Source organism: Hemitrygon akajei, chromosome 11 (genome assembly GCF_048418815.1).
Source record: "Hemitrygon akajei chromosome 11, sHemAka1.3, whole genome shotgun sequence".
In the NCBI taxonomy this organism is placed as follows: Eukaryota; Metazoa; Chordata; class Chondrichthyes; order Myliobatiformes; family Dasyatidae; genus Hemitrygon; species Hemitrygon akajei.
The window spans coordinates 11,629,556-11,652,239 of NC_133134.1; the positions used below are offsets into that span (position 1 = coordinate 11,629,556).

The 22,684-nt window shown below is 43.4% G+C and overlaps 1 protein-coding gene across 1 annotated transcript in view; it reads left to right on the forward strand.

The window, feature by feature from the left end:
- The first annotated feature begins 911 nt into the window (after positions 1-911).
- Positions 912-22,684, forward strand: part of LOC140735318 (ras-related protein Rab-26) — a 464,020-nt gene continuing 442,247 nt past the window's right edge. Inside the window, exons 1-2 of the mRNA XM_073060213.1 lie at positions 912-1,000; positions 13,469-13,576. Coding sequence (XP_072916314.1) covers positions 914-1,000; positions 13,469-13,576 — 195 coding nt within the window. The 5' untranslated portion in view covers positions 912-913. The remainder of the gene's footprint in view (positions 1,001-13,468; positions 13,577-22,684) is intronic.

Consider the following 22,684-nt stretch of genomic DNA (forward strand, 5'->3'; position numbering starts at 1 on the left):
TGTTTCACACTTTACTACCTCCATGCAGTGTTGTAATGAAGTATCTGTATGAACGGTACACAAGACAAGGCTTTCTCTGTAGCTCTGTACACTTGACAATGATAGACCAATTTACCAACGGATAGTAAAACACAAGAGATTCTGCAGGTGCTGGAAATCCAGTGTAACGTGAACTGAAGGCTGGAGGGACTCGGCAGGTCAGGCGGCATCTAAACAATGGATATTGCGGGCCGAGAATCATTTCATCAAGACCTGATGAAAGGTCTCGGCCAGAAACGTCGACTGCTTATTCCTCTTCCAATGCTGCCTGACCTGCTGAGTTCCCCCAGCAGTGTGTGTGTGTGTGTGTGTGTGTGTGAGTGAGTGAGTGAGTGAGTGAGTGAGTGAGTGAGTGAGTGAGTGAGTGAGTGAGTGAGTGAGTGAGTGAATGAGTGAGTGAGTGAGTGAGTGAGTGAGTGTGTGTGTGTTCCTGTCCTGATTATTCTGCCCCTTTTCAACAGAAAAACCTTTCGTAAACGTTCTGCAAGTTATACATGGAGTTTTGGTGTTTAGCTTTAAAGTAAGCTCACTCGAGTCTGTGTTAAATGGACCTGATTCATTAACAGCAGAGACAACAAATCAAAAGACATTTCTTCTGAATTCGGTGCCAAATTACAGCGCATGAACTATTAGCTCTAATACTTTCGCACTGGGGCAGCCACCGGGCAATAAGATGGATGGAACATACGTGCGTAATACGTGCCCCATTTCTTGTCGTTATAAGAATAAATGGTCATGGCCTTTACAATTGCAGTTGTGCGGATGTGTTCTGGTTTATTCATGATGCGAAGTGGGCCGGTCACTGCGATATGTTGGTGTTTTAAATCTTGGAGTTTCCATATCGCCTGCCTTGCTGTTGGTTGGGACCGAGAGCATGTTGACTGTAACAGGGCGTGACACTGAGCAGGTCGCGTCACCTGGAGAAGGGATGTGGGCACCTGCGCGGGAGCTTTGTTTTAAGGTGAGTGTTTGTGACAGAGAATCACTCCTCTGAATGAGGCTGTAGTTACTCCAACTCGTACCTATGTGGAAATAATACTGCGAGTGACACTTACAGCCTGCATTCTTTGCATTTTAAAACAGGTTGGATCTTCTGTTGCAGAATTCGTTCTTTTCCCTCCAGTTTCTTATCTATTTTGAAATGCAACGGCTTAACAAATCCGCATTATTTCTTTCTGTACCCGCTGGAGTTTAGAGGAATAAGAGGGAATATTATTGAAACCGATCGAATTTTGAACGACCTAGATAGACTGAACGTGGAGAGGGTGATTCAAGTGGTGGGGGAGTCCAGGACCAGAGGGAATAGAGCCTCAGAATAGAGTGACGTCCCGTTAGAACGGAGATGAGGAACAATTTCTTTAACCAGAGGGTGATGTATCTGTGGAATTCTTTGCCACAGACGGCTGTGGAGGCCAAGTCATTAGGTATTTTTAAAGCGGAGGTTAATAGGTTCTTGATTAGCAAGGGTGTTAAAGGTGACGAAGAGAACAGGGTTGAGAAGGAAATAAATCAGTCAGGTCGGAATGGAGGAAACACTCGATGGGCCGAATGTCCTTATTCCGCTACCATGTCATATGGTCTTTCAGAGGGAATACCTAGTTAACTCATTATTTTATTAGAATTTCTTTTTCGCTAATAGAAGCAGTTATTGTTCGTAATATTGCAAATGCGGTATTTGCATTTATAATGTTTTATGAAATTTACTTTTAAGAATTCAAATGCGAAATCTTTACACAGTTTAGGGCGAATTAGGCAGGGCAAGATGCACTTTCGCTGTTTAAATACGTCGGCTTTGATTTAAGGGGGGCTTACTCTTGTGTAATGCAGATACTGGGAGAGTGTATAAGCCGTTATAGCGGCGTACACGCTGACTCTTCGTTCGCATTTCAAACCTGACTGGGGAAGTTGTAAAAATGAAGGATCTCGACTTCCAGCAGTTTTTCTTTTGCGCCTGATTCCCGCACTTCCAGTCCTTCGTGCCCTGCTTAAATGTTAGTCGAAGGACGCTATCGCACAGAAACAGCTCTTGCCGAACTATTAATCCACACTATCCCATCGACCTGCACCCGGACCACAGAAACCCCCATCCCGTCCACGTACCTATCCAAATCTCTCAAATGTCGTATCCACCACTTCTGCTGGCAGGGCGTTCCACTCTCTCACCACCCTCTGAGTGAAGAAGTTTCCCCTCATATTCCCTTTAAACATTTCACCGTGCACTCTTAACCCATGACTTCTAGTTCTCATCTCAGTTGATAAAATAACTTACTTGCAATTACCCTATCCATACCCCTCATGGTTTTGTACACCTCTATCAAATCTCCCCTCATTCTCCTACGCTTCAGGGAATAAAGACCTGACCTATTCAACCTCTCCAAGAACTCAGGTAGGTCCTCAAATCCCGGCAACGTCCTTGTAAAATTTCCCTGCACTCTTTCAATATTATTTATCTCTTTACCGTAGGTGGGCGCAGGATATTTCGAATTAGGCTTCAACAACGTCTTATACAAAATATTCTGTACATTCGATAGACTATTTTAAAAAAAACTTAAACACTACAGTAATCAGCGTGCGATTGATGGAAGAAGGCAGAGGGGATGGGAGGGTTATGCAACACAGTTGGCCCTCCTTATCCACGGGGGATTGGTACCAGGACCCCCCGCGGACACCAAAATTCGTGGATGCTCAAGTCCCTTATTAACATGTCACAGTGAGGTGGCCTTTAGGACCCAGCGGAACCCCGGACTTTTATTTAACATACTTCGTGCGGTGGACATTAGGACCTGGCGGTGCAGCTCTGAATCCGCAGTGTTTCCGTTCACGAAAATAATCACGATAGCGATTGAAAATAAGGTGGAAGTAATAAAGCGACCAGAAAGAGGTGAAACGCCATCGGTCATTGGAAAAGCGTTAGGCTACATTCGGTCAACGATCGGAACAATTTTAATGGAGCATGTGAAAGGCCCTGCCCCAATGAAAGCTACAATTATTACTGAGCAACGCAGTGGTTAAATTATTGAAATACGTATGTTTCTTAAGTGTTTATATGCATAGAAAGGTAAAATATGCATTATATACTAAGAGAAACGTTTGACCAACTGACGCTAAATAATACCGGATGTACCTGTTCCGACTTCAAGTCGGACTCAGAAACGGAACTCATTCATAACCCGGGGACTGCCTGTACTTTTAAGTTATTTCTAGATTATTTATAATACCTAATTTTAAATGTACTGTATTGTTTAGGGAATAATGACAAGAAAAAATAGTCTGTACATGCTCAAGCAACGAGTGCTGGAGAGAGAACTTCCGGGTTTTCCCGATCCGCGGTTGGTTGAATCCGCGGATAAGGAGGGACGACTGTAATCAGTAACCATCCCCAATTCTGGCACCTAATCCTACTCTGTCCACACCGAGCAAACCATGCCGTAGAACCACAAGACGTCAGAGCAAAATTAGGCCATTCGGTCCATCGAGACTGCTCTGCCATTCTATCATGGCTGATTTATTATCCCTCTCAATCCCATTCCCCCGTCTTCCCGTAACATTTGATGCCCTTACTAATCAAGACCCTATTAACTTCTGCTTTAAGTACCTGCAATGACTTGGCTTCCGCTGCCGTCTGCTGCAAACAGTTCCCCAAATTCACCACCTTCTGGCTGAAGAAAGTCCTCCTCGTGCCTGTACAAAGGGACGTCCTTCTACTCTGAGGATCATTCTCGTGATCACCTTCTTGACCCTCTCACAGGTAACACATCCTTTCTCAGATAAGGCGCCTAAAACTGCTCCCAATACTCCTAAGCTTGGCCTGACCATGAAAAGCCTCAGCCTTACTTTCTTGTTCCTCAGGTAATACTGGCGATGAAGGGCCTCGGCCCGAAACGTCGACTGCTTGTTTTCTCCATAGATGCTGCCTGGCCCGTTCAATTCCTTCTGCATTCTGTGTGTGTTGTGTTTATTAATCACCAGGTCGCCTCTCCTATAGAGACCAACACTAGGGTCAATTTCAGTTCACTTGCCTTTCCAAACACAGAGTCTGACAGACACAAGATATTCTGCTGATAGTGGAAGTCCGGAGTGCCACGCACAAGAAGTGAAGGAGGTACTCAGCAGCTCAAGTGGCAGGCGGTGAGGAATAAACAGTCTAAGTTTCGGGCTGAAACCCTTCATCCGAACAGGCTGGGTTTGACCATTCGTCTTCTTAAGCCCATCGGCCCTTCTGAGGGCACAGGCCGCCGACATCAGCCCGCCAAAGTCCTCAGCCCTGGGCTGATAGGTTGATGAAGGTTTAACACGCCCCCTAGGCGAAGATCCTTCCTCTCCCAGGGATGAGGTATTTGGAACTCCTGTTGGCTTTTCTATAGCTCTGGGATTTTACGGGATGGGGCTGCTAGCCCCATGCCCAGTACTCCCCCTTTCTCAGCCGGGCGTGATACTGTCCATGGCGGAGGTAGAATTTGACAATGGTTGGTGTTGAATCTTCAGTCCTCGCCTTTGTCCGACATACCAGTGGACACATTGTAAATTTCAACCTGGATGCCGCGGTATGGCGGTAATCGCGGTAAATCACCACGCCAGGCGGCGCTGCGAGTAGAGTGGGGACACGGCGCCTCCTATGGATGGCAACACATCGGCAGAGTTTCTCGTTGTGTCACCCGTGAGCACACTCAGCGTCGCGTTTACCGCTTTAACAATTCCGTTCCGAGAACGCTTCTTAGAACTGTCACAAATCGACCCAAAGCGCCTCAGCTGCCAGTAGCGAAAATTGTCGGAAGTTCAGTCGCCCTTGTAAGGCAAGAAACGCCACTCTTTAGTCTCTGCATGGCAAGCTCCCACAGTTTTCATTAGTCAAAGTTAACGTGTCGGCAAGAGGCAACAGATAGACTGGGGTGGAGGAACAGGAGTGGAGGTACATTTTGGGGGTAGGGGACAGGGGTAAGAAGGGATGGAGTGGGACTAGGTGGAGAGGATGGGGGTGAGGAAAGGAGTGAGAGATGGGGCCAAAGTGCATTGAGATGGGAGTCCACAAGAAATACTGGGGATCCTGGAAATATGGAGCTACACACAGAAAATGCTGCAAGGACTCAGCAAGTCGGGCATCCACGGAGGAAAATGAATTGTCCACATTTCAGGCCAAGACCCTCACCAGGATTGCAAAGGAAGAGGGCAGAAACCAGAATATCCACCTCCCCCCAACTACCTATCTTCTCTGTTTCACCCAGAATCACCTATCACAGTTCGTGCTGCTCTCCAACCACACACCAGCACTTTTGTTCAAGTTTTTGCCTCCTCTCTTTCCAGTCCTGATGAAGGGTCTCGGCAGGAAACATCAGCTGAAATGTTGCCTGATAAATGTTTGGTGGGTGCATCCTGTTCCAGAGGAATGTTGTTTCATTTGTTTGTATATGTATATGGTCAGATAACAATAAACTTCGACTTGAACTCAACCAGCTGTTCATTTCCCTCTATGAATGCTGCCTGACCTGTTGAGTTCCTGTTGACTCTTTTGTGTGCATGGCTTGAAATGGGGGTTTAAGGATGGAGTTGGAGGTGGGGTTGGGAGAAGAGGGGGGAAGGGATTGAGGAGTGAAGAGGAAAAACCAAAACACATTAAACTGAAAAACCAAATAAATAAAAACTATTCATAAATCTTAGCCAGGGTATTGCTGCCAACAGGCTCTCCATTGCCTAAGGGTTTGGAGGAATCAAGTGTTTTGGTGGATGATCTAAGGTCTACCTCCCAGAGTTGTGCCTATGGCAGTGGAAGAAATGCCAGCTCACATTTAGTTGCTTTTTTTTTAGTTTTATAAAGTTGGTTTTGATGCAGAAAAGAGAGTTATGGGTCAGGTTAGGGTTCAAGGATAGGGATGTGGGAGAATTAGAGGTCAGGCCAGAGTCTAAGTCTTCATTCTGCATTCAAGTCTTGAATCACCATCATCTTGGGCGTGCAAGTGATCATGTTTTCCAAACCCGAAGCCAACTCTGGTGTAACACATACAGATTACTGGAGGAATTCAGCAGGTCAGACATCATCTCTATAGAGGGAAATAAACAGTCGACGTTTCTGGCTGAGACCCTTCATGAGGACTGCTGGTGAGGTTGGGATTGGTACAGTGAGAATGAAGGGTGGTGCATTCAGAGTGGACGGGGTTGGAATAGGTGAGTGTATTGGTAACGACGACATGGTTGATGTCTCATCGTCAGTTAGAGATGAAAAGGTCCAGAGTGGGTAGAAGGCCAGTGTGGGTGTCCTAGAGGAGAAGGAGGGTTGAAGATGGGAGAAGGGGTCATCAATGGGTGCTGAGGAATCCTTGCCGAAGGAGTAGGCCTGGTGATGAAAGTGATGGAAGAAGGGCACGATGTAATGGTAGGCACAAAACTTACTGAGATGTGGGCACGAGGGGGCAAACATGCTGAGGATAGAATGCTCTGTCTCAAAGACAGTCAGGATGGAGGGGACGTTGAAGGCATGTCAGGGGAGGGTAGAGTGTTGGAGGGGTCAGAGAAGAGAGGAAAGAGGAGGGCAGAGGGTTTCAGGGAAAGTGGGGTGTGAGGGAGGCAAAAGGTCCAAGGAGTGAAGGGAAAACAAGGGGCAGAGGGGAGCTTGAGAGGCCAGGGGTGGGTGGGGAGTTGTGGTGGATGAAGAACACTGTAGAGCCCAATGGCAGTGCCTGGAAGTGGTGTTTTGGGCTGAGGGATTTTGGCCCGGAATGTTGATTGTCTATTTCCCTCCATAGATGCTGCCTGACCTGCTGAGTTTCTCCATCATTTTGTACACGTTGCTCTGGATTTCCAGCATCTGCAGAATCATCAATGCCCAGCTCAGGAGTATTGGGTACAGTTTTGGTCAGACAGTTGTAAGAAAGACATTATTAGTGAACAAAGCAGATTTATGAGAATGTTCTCAGGACTTGAGGACCTGAGTTATAGGGAGAGGTTGGACAGCTGCGGACTTTACTTCTTCGAGCAGAGGAAACTGAGGGGTGATCTTATAGAGGAGTATATACAGTAATCAGGAAGATAGAGAGTCAACTCTAATTTTTTCTTTCTTTTTGTATTTGCACAATTTGTTGTCTCTTCCACACTTTTTAGCGTGGTCTTGCATTGATTCTATTATGATTATTGGACTTATTGAGTATGCCTGCAAGAAAATGAATCTCAGGGTTGTAAATGGTAAAATATATGTACTTTGATAATAAACTTACTTTAAACTTTGAATTTTGATGAGTTGTAGAGTCTTTGAAAGTGAGTCTATAGGTTGTGGATTCAGTCTAGTGTTGAGGGTTTTAGAGGGATATGGGTCAAATGCAAGCAAATAGGACTAGCTTATTTCGGCATCAAGATTAGCATGGGTGAGTTGGGCCAGAGAGTCTAGTTCCATGCTGTGTAACTCAATGTCCCCTAGACCTTCAATCAGCCCCCTTCCACCAGCCTTGGGAATAACACTAGGCTTGTTCTCCCTTAATTACCGTGTGGTAAAATCAAGGTGATTAAAATGATTAAACCAGTTGATTGTGTCATCACCAATTAACTGGACTCTGACCACTTGAACTCGTTCCTCAATCACACTTTAATACTTGTGCACAAGGAGCTCAGCCGCTCTCACCAAACTGCTCTGAAGGTTGAGCAAAGGGATGCCATTTTTACACAGATACCATATACAAATATTGATCCGACAGAACCGTTTTGCAGTTCTGAATCCCATCACTTTCATATTTCAGTATGGACCATGATACATATTTCAGGTGTTAATAACCAATTAAATCTAAGTGTTAAAGGTCAATCATACTTGAGAATTAGTAAAGTAACTGTCCAGTTAAAAAAGTGCTGCTGCCTTTGCATCTTTACCATGTTTTGGTATGCTCAGTGACCTTAGTTCCCAGGCTTGTACAAGAGTGGGGCTTTCAAGAACCATGTTTATCCTGGGCAACTGCACAATGTCTACAGATGGTCCCTGTCAGCTTATCATCTAGACTGTTGCCTTACTGAACTTCCACACATAGAAAAGCTGTACAAAGCGCCTGCGCTCTGTTCTGTTAGCACAGCATTTTAACCCTTGTTTTGCTGCAATTTCCAAACTGAGAGAAATTACATCCTCTGGTTGTTTCCATTCAGGATGAGGCAACATGGACTTTAAATTAAAACCAGACGTGTTGCCAGGAAGAAGGGCTTTATAGAGTGTGCAGTAGATTTCTGGAAGTCACTCTCCCAAATATTGAGTTGCAAGGATCTGTCAAGAAAGTCAAAGATGAGATTGATGGTTAATCAGTTGGACAAGGGTATTACAAAGATTAAAGATTAGGTTTATTTGTCATATGTACATCAAAACATACAGTGAAGAGCGTCATTTGCGTCACCATCCTTGTCTGAGAATATGCATGTCTGGCCATGTTTCTGGCACCAACTTACTAATCCTAACCTGTATGTCATTGGAATATGGCAGAGGTCCTGGAGGAATCTCATGCAGTCACAGGGAGAACGTAGAAGCTCCTTACGGAGAGCATCGGGAATTGAATCCTGATCGGTTATCGCTGGCACTGTAAAGCTAAATGCCTTGCTGTCTCGTTGTAGCCATGGTGACAATGCAGGGGTCACAGAGGCACCAGAGACGGCCGATGCTGGAATCTGGTGCAACAGACAATCTGCTGGAGAAACTCAGCGGGTTGAGCAGCATCTGTGGGATGTTGGGTGTGAATGTTCTGCACCGGCAACGTTTTAGGTCAAAACCCTTCATCAGGGCAACATAGATGGGGCATATTGAATGGCAGAATGGCAGTCTTGTTTATAAGACAAGTCAATGGAATCCTTCTAGAAGGCAAAGAGTTAAAGGTGAAACAGAGAGAACTCCCTATTCCCAATTCATTACAGCCCTAAAAAACATACATTACACCATCTTATTTAAGAGATTCAATGTGTGAAGTTTGGACAGAAAATCGATGCTCGTTACCACAACATTGTGCTATGTTTCACCTCACTGTACTGCATGGAACAGTAGTAGCTACAGGCATTTTTTGCCGAGCAAACGGCTCTCTCATGCACTGCCCCGACAAAAAGTGAAAACAATACATCAAATACTTAATAGCATGGCATGTTGTTCTAATGCTACTTAATTACCAAATTGTTAGGTGCTGAATGACTTTTATATATATATAACACCATCCAGTACTTCGGGGCATTGCAGAGTGCAAGAACCAATTAAATACTTTTGAAACGCATTCATTTTTACACCCAGTGGCCACTTTATTAGGTACACCTGTGCTCCTGTTCCTTAATGCAAATATCTAATCAGCCAATCACATGGCAGCAACGCAGTGCACAAAAGCATGCAGACATGGTCAAGAGGTTCAGTTGTTGTTCAGACCAAACATCAGAATGGGGAAAGAAATGTGACCTTTGACTGTGGAATGATTGCTGGTGCCAGATGGGGTGGCTTGAGTGTCTCAGAAACTGCTGATTTCCTGGGATTTTTGTGCACACACAGTCTCTAGAGTTTACATAGAATAGTGTGAAAAAAATTCAGTGAGCAGCAGTTCAGTGGGTGAAAACACCTCATTAATGAGAGAGGTCAGAGAGAATGGCCAGATTGGTTCAAGCTGACAGGAAAGTGGCAGTTGCTCAAGTAACCATGTGTTACAACAGTGGTGTGCAGACGAGTATCTCTAAATGCACGCACAGGCTCCAGCAGCAGAAGACTACAGACATACACTCACACAGTGGCTACCTAATAAAGTGGCCACTGAATGTTAATAACACCACCCAGTGCCTCAGGACATTGTAGTATGCTAGAGCCAATTAAATACTTAGATGTGTAGTCATCTCTATAATTTAGAAAAGGTGGCAGGAAGCTCTTTATAACAAGCTCCTGCAAACAACCATGAGGTGTGACCAGATTAGATGGTTGGTAATGTTGATTGAGAGAGGAATTTCGGCTGGAGCACAAGGGCTAGCTCCCCTGTTCATCCAGAATAGAGTCTTGGGATCCGTTCAATGTTCCTATGTACAAAGTGAAAGTCTCAGTTTAGCATCTAATCTGGAAGAGCTTCGCTACACCTGGAAATCAACTGGTTAACGTAGAACAAAATAATATAAAGCAGATGATCTTGTAGCGTTGTTAGAAATTGGATGAGATGGCATTAAGAGCACCTCTGAGTCATGGCTGAAAGAAGATCATAGTTGGGAGCTTAACGTCCAAGGATACACATTGCATCAAAAGGACAAGCAGGCAGGCGGAGGGGGTGGGGTGGTTCTATTGGTAAAGAATGAAATCAAATCCTTAGAAAGAGGTGACATAGAATTGGAAGATGTAGAATTGTTATGGGTAAAGTTAAGAAACTGCAAGGGTATAGATATAACTCCCTGATGGTAGTTATATATAGGCCTCTGAATAGCAGCCAGGATGTGGGATACAAATTACAACAACAGATAGAAAAGACATGTAAGAAGGGCAAAGTTACAACAATGATGGGGACTTTCAATATGCAGATAGTTTGGGGAAGTCCAGATTGGTGTTAGATCCCAGGAAAGGGAATTTGTAGAACGCCTACAAGGTGGCTTTTCAGAGCAGCTTGTGGTTGAGCCTTTTAGGGGAAAGGCAATTCTAGACTGGGTGATTGTGAATGAAGCAGGTTTGATTAGGGAGCTTAAGGTGAAGGAACCCTTAGGAGACTGTGATCATAATATGATAGAATTTGCCCTGCAGTTTGAGAGGAAGAAGATAAGGTTAGATAGATCAGTATTCCAGTGGAATAAAGGAAATTACAGAGGCATGAGAGAGGAGCTGGCCAAAGTTGATTGAAAGGGGACACTAACAGGGATGACAGCAGATAGCAATGGCTGGAGTTTCTGGGGGAATTTCAGAAGGTGAAGGATATGTAGATCCTAAACATTAAGAAATATTCTAAAGGGAGGGTGAGGCAACTATGGCTGACTAGGGAAGTCAAAGACAGTGTCAAAGAATGAGTGGGAAGTTAGAGAATTGGGAAACTTTTAAAACTCAACAGAAGGCAACTAAAAGGCCATAAGGTTGAAAAGATGAAATATGAAGGTAAACTAGCCAATGATATAAAATAAGATAACGTAAGTTTTTTCAGACATACAGTATAAAGAGTAAAAGTGAGGGGAGAGTGGGTATCAGACTGCTGGAAAATGATGCTGAAATGGTTGCAACGGGGGAACAAAGAAATGGTGGATGTTCTTAACAAGTATTTTGTGTCAATCTTCACTGTGGAAGACTTTAGTAGTTTGCCAGAAAATTGAGAGTGTCAGGGGCAGGAGTGAATGTGGTTGCTCTTACTAAAGAGAAGGTGCTCAGGAAGCTGAAAGGTCTGAAGGCAGGCAAGTCAACTGGATCAGATGGACTACACCTTAACGTCCCAAAAGAGGTAGCTGAAGTTATTGTGGAGGCATTACTAATGATACTTTGAGGTTCTGGGGGACTGGAAAATTGCAAATGACACTCCACTCTTGAAGAAGGGAGGGAGGCAGAAGAAAGGAAATTATAGGCCAGCTAGCCTGACCCCAGTGGTTGGGAAATGTTGGAGTCAATTATTAAGGATGAGGTTTTTGGGAACTTGGAGGCACATGATACAGTAGGCCAAAGTCAGCATGGTTTCCTTCAGAGGAAATTATGCCTGACAAATCCATTGGAATTCTCTGAGGACATAACAGGCAGGTCAGACAAAGGAGAGTCAGTGGATGTTGTTTGCTTGGATTTTCAGAAGGTCTTTGACAAGGTGCCAAACATGTGGCTGCCTAACAAGATAAAAGTCGATGGTATTACAGGAGATATACCAGAAGAGACAGAAGACTGGCTGACTGTCAGAAGGCATTGAATGGGAATAAAGGGGGCATTTTTCTGTTTCGCTGCTGGGGACTTCTAGTGTTCCACTGTATTTGGACCACTTCTTTTTATGTTTTACGTTAATAATTTGGAGGATGGAATTGATGGCTTTGTGGCCCATTTTGTGGATGAAATGAAGATAGGTGGAGGGGCACATAGTTTTGAGGAAGCAGAGAGTTTGCAGAAGGACATGCAGAATGGGAGAATGGGCAAAGAAGTGGCATATCAATTATAGTGCAGGGAAGTGTATGGTCATGCACACTGGTAGAAGAAATAAAGGTATAGACTATTTTCTAAATAGGAAGAAAATTAAAAAATCAGTGGGACTTCAGAGTCCTCATCTTTCATTAAAGATTACTTTGCAGGTTGAGTCGGTGGTAAGGAAGGCAAATTCAATGTTAGCATTCATTTTGAGACAACTAGAATACAAATGCAGGGATGGTATGTTGAGGCTTTTTAAGTCACTATTCAGACTGCACTTGAAGTATCGTGAGCAGTTTTCAGCCCCTATCTAAGAGAAGATGTGCTGGCATTGGAGAGGGTACAGATGTGGTTCATAAGAATTATTCCAGGAATGAAAGGGTTGATATATGAGGAGCATTTGATGGATCTGGGCCTGTACTTGCTGGAGTGCAGAAGAGTGAAGTGGGGGGGGGGGGGGGGGGATATCATTCAAACCTATCTAATATTGAACGGCCTAGATAAAGTGGATGTGGGGAGGATGTTTCCTATTGTGGGTGAACCTAGGATCAGAGGACACAGCCTTAGAATTGAAGGATGTCCATTTATAACAGAGATGAGGAAGAATTTCTTTAGCCAGAGGGTAGTGAATCTGTGGAATTCATTGCCACAAATAACTCTGGAGGCCAAATCATTGAGTATATTTAAAGCAGAGGCTAGTAGGTTCTTGGTTAGTCAGGGTGTCAAAGGTTATGTGGAGAAGGAAGGAGAATGGGATTGAGAGGGATATAAATCAGCCATGTTGCAATGGCAGAGCAGACTCAATGGGCTGAATGGCCTAATTCTACTCTTATGTCTTATGGACAGGGTAGACAGCAAGAAACCATTGCCCATATCAGAAGAAGATAAAGCTAGAGGACATAGATTTCCCCTGTAGAGGGGATATGAAACCATTGTACATCCAGAAGGTATTGCCTACCAGAAATATATTTTCTTGAGAGTAGTGGAGGCAGGGAGTTGCTGACAGTGTTTAAGAAGTGTCTAGATGGGCACTTGAATCACCCAGGCATAGAAGGCCAAGTGGTGAGATTAATTACATTGGACATGGACACGGTGGGCTGAGAGGTAATTTTGTATGACTCTCCGTCTCCGAGTCTATGAGCAGCAAATTCATCTGGGACCTAAACATCATTAGGAAGCAGCTGGGCAGCATGTTCCATGCAAAATAAATCACACCTACAAACAGTGTCCTCAAAACTGCACTCTTACTGATCTTGCTATTTTTATAAGTATTAAGAAAGTTTGCAATATTTGAAGAATACATTTATGAAACACTGGTGCATTCAAACCAATTTTGCTGAAGATTTAAGATGAATACTAATGAAGTACAAACTCTTTTGTGTATTTTAGACAATACTCTTTGGAGATTCTGGTGTTGGAAAAACCTCCCTGTTGGTCAAACTGAGCCAGTGCAATTTTCAAAGGCATCTAACCCCCACTGTCAGCATGGGACTGACGGTAAGCACTTGTGATATGTTCCATTTAAAATAATATTTAATAGATGGTAAATTGTTCATGATCTGTTCTCCAACTGTTCACTGCAGTGCAATATGTAGAAGCTTCATTAGTGATGTTAGTATACTTACTGCCTGTTACACCTCTGGCATCTAGGGCAGCTATGAAGGTCCTTCATCTCTGGCATGTTCAGGGCTTCCCTCGTCATGTCAGTAGCTTCCTCTTGCTTTTCACGACAGTCTGTCATGCAAGTCCCAGGTGGAGACTCAGGAATACCGTCACACTCAGCTGAGGAAGGATCCTTCATTGCTGTTTCTGTAACAATTTTGTTTGACCAATCAGAGCTGTTAGGCCTGAGCTGAACCCCTTGAACCTACAGGACAGGTGGACCACCCTTTGTCTGACCTATACCCTTTGACCTGTTTGGCATGGGTGACCCTACCAAGAACCAAAGCATTTTCTTGCAATCATGCACAGGAAAATAAATTTATACAGTAGAATCAATGAAAAGGTACACAAAAAGGGGTACTGATTGTGGATGATCAGCCATGATCACAGTGAATGGCGGTGCTGGCTCAAAGGGCCGAAGGGCCTACCCCTGCACCTATTTTCTATTGTCTATAAAAGACTGATCAGTAACCAATGGGGAAAATAAGACAAACTGTGCAAATGTAAATAAATAATACTGAGAAAATGAGCTGTAAAGTCCTTGAAAGTGAGTCCATGGGTTGAGGAATCAGTTCAGTATTGAGTTCAGTGAAGTTATCCACCCTAGTTCAGGAGCCTGATGGTTGAAGGGTGATAACTTTTCCTGAACCTGGTGGTTTTGGACTTAAGGCTCCTGTACCTCCTTCCCAATGGCAACAATGAGAAAAGAGCATAGCTTGGATGGTGGGTACCTTGATGCTGGACACTGCTTTCTTGTGTTAGCATTCCTTGTAGAAGTGCCCAGGGCTTTTCCTGTGATGAAACTGGGCTCCGTCCACCTTTCCATTCTTGGGTATTGCTACTTCCATACCAGGTTGTGATGGAATGAAGATGTAATGCTTAATATTAATATTTTTGAAACATTATCAGCATTTCTGAGAAAGTAGATTTTTCTGCCATACACAAACATTGGTAAGCAGTTTGTGCAATGCTATTACAGCTTGGGGCATCAGGGTTCACAGATCAATTCTGGTGTCCTCTTTATGAAGTATGTACGCTTGTGGGTTTCCTCCAGGTACTCTGGTTTCCTCCCACAGTCCAAAGATGTATTAATTAGTAGGTTAATTGGTCACTGTAAATTGTCCTGAGATTAGGTTAGGATTAAATAGGTGGGTTGCTGGGCTGTGGGGCTCATTGGGCCAGAAGGGCCAGTTCTGCACTGTATCTCTAAGTAAGTAAACAAATTCTGAGGACTTGGAGCCTTTGCAGAACAGGTATTGATGTAAACTGAATGTATAATATAATTAGGCATCAGTTTTGATCCTGACCAAAGGAAACAGCACGGTATAACTTCATTCATCAGGATTTTTTCTGTTTTTATGTTTATCTGTATTCAATCGGTCATCTGTGATCCAAAAGCTGATGGAAATCCAAAATAAAAACACAAAATGCTGAAGCACTCACAGGTGAGGCAGCATCTGAGGAGAAAAGAGAGATTTAATATTTAATAGTAACAAGAGCTTTGCAGATGGTGGAAATCTTCAGCAACACACTCAAAATGCTGGAGGAACTCGGCAAGTCAGGTAGCATCTATTCAGGGGAATATGTAAACGATGTTCCAATCCTGATGAGGGACCTCGCCCCAAAACATTGACTGTTTATTCCCCTCCATAGATGCTGCCTGACCTGCTGAGTTAGTCCAGCACTTTGTATATATCACTCAGTTTATAGTTGAGGTAATTTCACCAAATTGAAAATTTAGTACCAAGTAGGTCAACCTCGTTGTGCAGTTCTTGCATTTTAAGAACATACGGAAATAGGAACAGGAAAAGGCCACTTGGCCCCTTTAGCCTGTACTTCCATCCAATAGGCCGCAATTCCTTGACCTTTCAAAAGATGTATCTACCTTCTCTTTAGCAATTCCCAGTGATGTAACCTTCACAATCCTCCAGGATAGAGAATTCCAGAAATTCGCCACTCTCTGCGAGGAGAAATTCTTATCATCTTAGTTTTAAATGGTTACCCCAACCCTATGGCTGTGCCCACGCATTTGAGAGAGTCATAGAGTCATACAGCAAGGAAACCAGACCCTTCGGCCCAGCTGGGTCAGGCCAATCAAGGAGTCCCATTTGCCATGATTTGATTTCAGAGGCCTCCGTCGGTCGGGGTTGACAATGGATGTTGTGTCCTGGCTGTCTAGATATGTAAGTCCTGGGCAGTACAATCTGGAGAGCAAACTGCTGCCCATGTTCCAAGCTCCCCCTCTCCATGCATCTGATGAACCGAAAGGAACAGCAGCAACCGATACAATTTGACACCAGCGACATCGCAGGAGTTGTCAGTCAAGGTTGAACTCAAGGTAGGACTACCTCAGGGACTCCTGCTCTGGATTATTCCCTCAGTGTTTACTCCTGAAGACTTCCCCCTGAGTGGGTCTATCCATAAGGCAGCAGAAGTCTGAGATCAGAGATTTCCTTTTCCTGGATGAGCTGACAACCACGGCTGACGAGCCATATCTGACCAAAGTGACTGGTTTCAAGGCACCAGTAATCTGCCTTTGCATCTTCTACTGCCAGTAGAAATGGTTCCACCGGGCTTGGTAGCTAAGCCACATGTGAAGGCCAGAAGCTAGACTTGGTTGTCAGAGGCTATGTGAGGTGCACACCATTGGGAGCATTTAATAGATAGTGGGAGCTTGGTTCCCATTACCACCCTGGCTATGACAACCTTAAGGAACCAAAAAGCCAGCATTTAGCCCATAACCTTCTAAACATTAATGGAAACACCTCAGCAACTACTCTGTCAAACCCCCTTAGGTTCTTGGTCGGATGTTCATCGAAACATACAGTGAAATGCACTGTTTGCATCAAATCAAGTCAGCGAGGATTCCACGTCCCATTCCCATTCTAATATGTCTATCCATGGCCTCCTCTATTGTCAAAATGAATCCAAACTCATGTTGGAGGAACAACACCTTATATACCGGCTCCAACCTGATGGCATGAACATTGACTTCTCTAACTTCTGTTAATGCCCCTCCTGTCCTTCTTACCCCATCCCTGACATATTTAGTTGTTTGCCTGTTCTCCATCTCCCTCTGGTGCCCCCCCCCTCCTTTCTTTCTCCCGAGGCCTCCCGTCCCATGATCCTTTCCCTTCTCCAGCTCTGTATCACTTTCATCAATCACCTTTCCAGCTCTTAGCTTCATCCCACCCCCTCCGGTCTTCTCCTATCATTTCACATTTCCCCCTCCCCCCACTACTTTCAAATCTCTTACTATCTTTCCTTTTGGTTAGTCCTGATGAAGGGTCTCGGCCCGAAACGTCGACAGCGCTTCTCCCTATAGATGCTGCCTGGCCTGCTGTGTTCCACCAGCATTTTGTGTGTGTTGTTGTTCAGCGAGGATTATGCTGGGTGCCATGCTTCTGGCACCAACATAGCTCACAACTTACTAACCCCAACCTGTACCTCCTTGGAATGTGGGAGGAAACCGGAGCACCCGGAGGAAACCCATGTAGTCAAGGAGAGAAAGTACAAACTCCTTAGAAACAGTGACAGGAATTGAACCTTGATCTTACAGCTGATCAGCTGTAGAGTTGTGCTAACCGGTACACTACTGTGCCACGCTTGTCAATAAGATCACCTCACATTCTTCTAAACACAAAAGAATACAGAATATGGTCAAGGAATTTTAGGTGGACTTTTTAATATATTTATACAAAATACTGTGTGTGTGTGTGTGTGTGTGTGTGTGTGTGTGTGTGTGTGTGTGTGTGTGTGTGTGTGTGTGTGTGTGTGTGTGTGTGTGTGTGTGTGTGTGTGTGTGTGTGTGTGTGTGTGTGTGTGTGTGTGTGCGTGTGTGTGCGTGTGAGATTGCATGTGTCAGATGTGCTACGGACTCAGGGAGGAACCTGCCATTGCAACAGCACTACGTGGAGAGCGGATACAATGACATATTGACAAAGTATTACTGGCATAAATCCCTGTTTATATTTTGGGATGAGCACTGAAATCTGCTGTGTGTTTATTGAACCCTGCACTATATTCTGAATGTACTAGGCCAAGTGTGGAAATCCTTTTGAAAGCATGTATCCAAATTGGCGACAATTGTTAAAAAGGTTCTCTTGTGTTCCATAGTCATCGATTAATGAATTAGTAGCAATATTTTTGGACATTTTTAAGGAAAAAGGATGAGTCCTGTTGTTTATTTACATGTATCCATTGTTTTACTATTAATAAAAATAGTAGATTGAAATAAATGAAGCATTTTAGAAAACCTGTTCGAAAGTTATTAATATTAATCTTTTAAAAAGACAATTGAAAAATAACACCATTTCTAAACAGTATTGTGATTGTACCTCATATATAACATATGAAATGTGAGTGTGAAATTATAAACTTTGGTGCAGATTCATAAAAGACCAATGAAAGGAAAATAGACACTCTTTGCTCCCACTGAGACTTCGTTGTTGCACTAACAATGACAAATATTTTACATCCAGCCTTTTGGTAATATAGAACATAGGATAGGCCCCTCAGCCCACAATGTTGGCTGACTCTAAGATCAATTTGTCCCTTCCCTCCAACATATCCCTCCACTTATTGAGATACCACACGGAATAGGTCCTTACGGCACTTTGAGCTATGCTGCCCAGCAACCCCCAATTTAATCCTAGCCTAATCACAGGACAATTTACAATGACCAATTAATCTACCAACCGGTAGGTCTTTGGACTGTGGGAGGAAGGCAGGGCACCTGGAGGAAACCCACACAGTCATGGGGAGAATGTACAAACAGCAGCACTTGCAGGCAGCGGTGGGAATTGAACCCAGTTTGCTGGTACTGTAAAGCATTGTGCTAACCACTACGCTACTGTGCCGCCCTATCAAAGGGTCTCTTAAATACTCTTCATATATCTGCCTCTACCACTACCCTTGGCAGCATGTTCCATGCACCCATCACTCTCTGTGTTTAAAAAAAATCCTACCTCAATGTCCCCCCTATAGTTTACTCCAAACAGCTTAAAATGATGTTCCCTCATTATAGCCATTTCCTCCCTGAAGAAAATCTCTCCAGCTGTCCACTCGATCTATGCCTCTTATCATCTTGTACAACTCTATGAAGTCACCTCTTATCCTTCTTCACTCTAAAGAGGAAGCTCTTAGTTTGCTCAACCTAACCTTATAAGACAATAAGAACAATGACAAATAATTTATTGTACTTACCGCTATTATCAGTGAATGTCCAGTGTTCGTTCACAAATGACAGAGGAAGAAATATATGAGCAGACCAAAGCCAATGCCAACTGGCCCAACTGTTTACTATCCAAATACTGATGTGTACATTAGGTATACGAGGAATTCAAAATGTATTATCCACCATTGCGCGTTCCTGCAACTATCTAACTGGCATCAAGCCAAAGTGAGACACTTCCTCTGAAAGCACCTCACTGCTCTCGGGTTGTAAAAAATCCTTGGTTTCTTCATTTGGCAGTAAAGGTGATCATTATTATATTTTTATTATGGGTGGGGTATAAAGAAATAAGGGGCAGCACTGCATGCCACACGCCAACAAAACTTTTGCATGTTTACCTCTGTCTTTTATGATTTGCTGCTCCATGGCGAGTGTACCTAATTAAGTGGCCACTGAGTGTACACAAAAAAATCGCTCAGTCTGTTTCTCTTGCAATGTAATGAGTGACGGCAAAAGTTCATAAGACTGATATGAAAGAACAATGATGTCACTGAAGTTTAGCAACACCATGACGACTTTGACAACTTACACGAAAATAAACTTTACTTTTTGTGTTAATTGTGTTTTTCTGTATAAATGTGTATAATTTATGTTTATTGGTATTAATTTATTATAATCACATCTACCAAGATATTGTGAAACACATGTCATACATACTGTCTATACAGATCAGATCATTACACAGTGCATTGCACTAGAATAAGATAAAACAGTAATAATGCAGAATAAAGTGTAAAAGTTGCGGAACAAGTGCAGTGCAGGTAAGGAATAAAGTGCAAGATCATAATGAGGTATAGTAAGGGGAAGAAGCAATGTTAGAGTCTATTTTATTGTTAAAGAGGTTTAACAAGAGTAGTTCATTTTTGACTCTTCCAGTTTTGATTTATATATTCTGTGTTTTTGCACATTCTTTCTTGTTTCTCTTGTGCCATTTCTTTGAGTGGGGGGTTTCGGGGTTTGATGTTCTTGCTGTTTGTGTGATTTGATTGTTTTTTCGCGTGGGGGGTTTGATATTTTTCTTTGAATGGCTTCCATGGTTTTCTTTGTCTTGTGGCTGTCTGGAGAAGATGAATCTCAGTGTTGTATACTGCATACTTTGATAATAAATGTACCTTACACCTTGATAACAATGGGATAGAAGCTGTGCTTGAGCCTGGTTATACAAACTTCCAGGCTCTTGTACCTTCTACCTGCTGTGAGAGGGGAGTAGAGAGAATGTCCAGGGTGGGAGGGGTCTTTGATAAAGCAGGCTGCATTGAGAAGTATAGGGTACACAGAGGGGAGACTGGTTCCTGTGATGTGCTGAGCTGTGACCACTACTCACTGCTGATAAAGCAGGCTGCATTGAGAAGTATAGGGTACACAGAGGGGAGACTGGTTCCTGTGATGTGCTGAGCTGTGACCACTACTCACTGCTGTTTCTTGTGGTCTCGCCATGCCAAGTCATTAGGCATCCAGGAGAGTTACGGTTTTCTCGTGAATGCTGCATATTTGATACAATGTGCCTGCGATGCTGCTGCAAGCAGGATTCTCTGTGCATACATGCACAAAGAACGATACAGCACAGTACAGGCCATTCAGCCCACAATGTTGTGCCGACCCTTAAACCTTGCCTCCCATATAACCCTCCACCTTAACTTCCTCCATATACCTGTCTAGTAGTCTCTTACAAGTGTACTTGTATGTGCAACAATAAATTCAATGTTGAATTACTAAACGTGGTAAGAAAGGGGAGATTCATTATGCTGTTCACAGTGTGTACATTGTACTTTAAAATTAAATAATATTATGGGAGATCATTCATATGAAGGAGTGTCCATAGTCCAGGGGTTCACAACCCAGAGACAGCTTGTTGTGTCCAGAGCTGTAGGCTGGCTTCAGCTGCACTGGGCTTTGTATCTAAGGACTCAGTTTAGTTTTGAATGCTGTTGCTTGCTTTTATTGTTTGCAGGATATAAGTTTTTTTCTCTCTCTATGCATTGGGTGTTTGTTGGTCTTTTTTTATGGGTTCTTTTGGATTTCTTACTTTGTGGCTGCCTGTAAGGAGACAAATCTCAAGGCTGTGTAATTTATACATACTTTGATAATAAATGTACTTTGAATGTTGAACTTTGAACTATGAATGTTCTGCATTTCCTCATTCCATTGTAGTTTTAATAGGAGCCTGAAGAGGGCAGTGTCATTATGCAGTTGAGCATTGATCCTTTGTTAGGTTGCGGACAGGTAATTTCGGTCTCCACTTCTGGCGAAGTGTAGACAGCAAGCAACAAGCTTAAATAGAACACAACAAGCTTAATATACGGAAAAGCATATTAATGCAACAACACAGACCTGAGTGGTCATTCTGAAATATAAAAGATAGATTAAGATTTAAAATTAAGATTTGCTTTAAGATTAAGATTTAAATTTAAGATTTGCTATGTCACATGTACAGTACATAGCGAATGGTGGGGTGGAGATGAGTCTCTGCCAAAGGAGGTGTGAGGCGCTCCTTTCCCTCCGCTAGCCTTCAGGTCACCCTTGGGCAAGGTGTAGCACCTGCTTAGCCCCCTCACCAACCCCCCCCCGATCAGGGTGATGTGAAGTCATGGGAGCAGGTGGTGGATGGTCGTAGGAGCAGCCGGTGCAGATCACAAGTCCTGGTTATGCAACCACTGACGTCAGGCGGACTATCTGTAGAGAGTACTGACAATGGCTGGGGTCACCCGTCTTGTAAAGACTCTGCACAGAAGAAGGCAATGGCAAACCACTTCTGCAGAGAAATTTGCCAAGAACAATCATGGTCACGTAAAGACCATGATTACCCATGTCATACAACATGGCACATAATGAATGAACAGTACATCAAAACATCAAAACATGTGGTGAAATGCATTGTTTGTGGCAACAACCATCACAGTCTGAGATGTGCTGGGGGCAGCCCAGAAGTATTGCTTTGCTTCTGGTGCTAACATAGCATGGCTACAATTTATTAACCCAAACCCGTATATCTCTGGAACGTCAGAAGAAGTTGGAGTACCCAGAGGAACCCATGGAAGGAACGTACAAACTCCTTACAGGCAATGGCAGAAATTGAACCCTGATCTTATAGCTGGCACTGTAGGTACACTACTCTGTTACCCATACGACCATAATTGATATGAATTATATGAAGTAATTGTGTGTAAACAGATTTCCCATAATTTAATTTTTTATCACTTTAACTTGTTTCTTTATCATTATTAAATATTTTAATGTATGAGAGTGAGGAGATTTAAGGTTATTCAGGGTCACAAATCATTAACAATACCAAATACTGTGTAAGTGTATTTTCTGAGTTAGTGTGGATGTGTTTCCTATGGAGAGAATGAAGACTTGACATTTCAGGCCGAGACGCTTCATCAGGATTGAAAGGGAAGGGGGAAGAAACTTCTACACTCCTGATGAAAGGTCTCAGTCTGAATCATCGACTCTTTATTGATGCTGCCTGCCCTGCTGAGTTCCTCCAGCATTTTGTGCATGTTGCTTAGGATTTCCAGTATCTGCAGAATCTCTTGTATGAAGTTTTTCCTGTTTGTGAAAACCCAGAATTAGGTTTTAATCTTTTGCTACCAAAGTCTTTTGATCCACAGGATTTCGGTTCAATAAACTTGGCAGCTTAACTTGATTGTAAAAGAGCAGAAGAGGGAGGCAGAGATTTTTCAGTAGTGGGGTGGTCAGGAAGGTCAGCT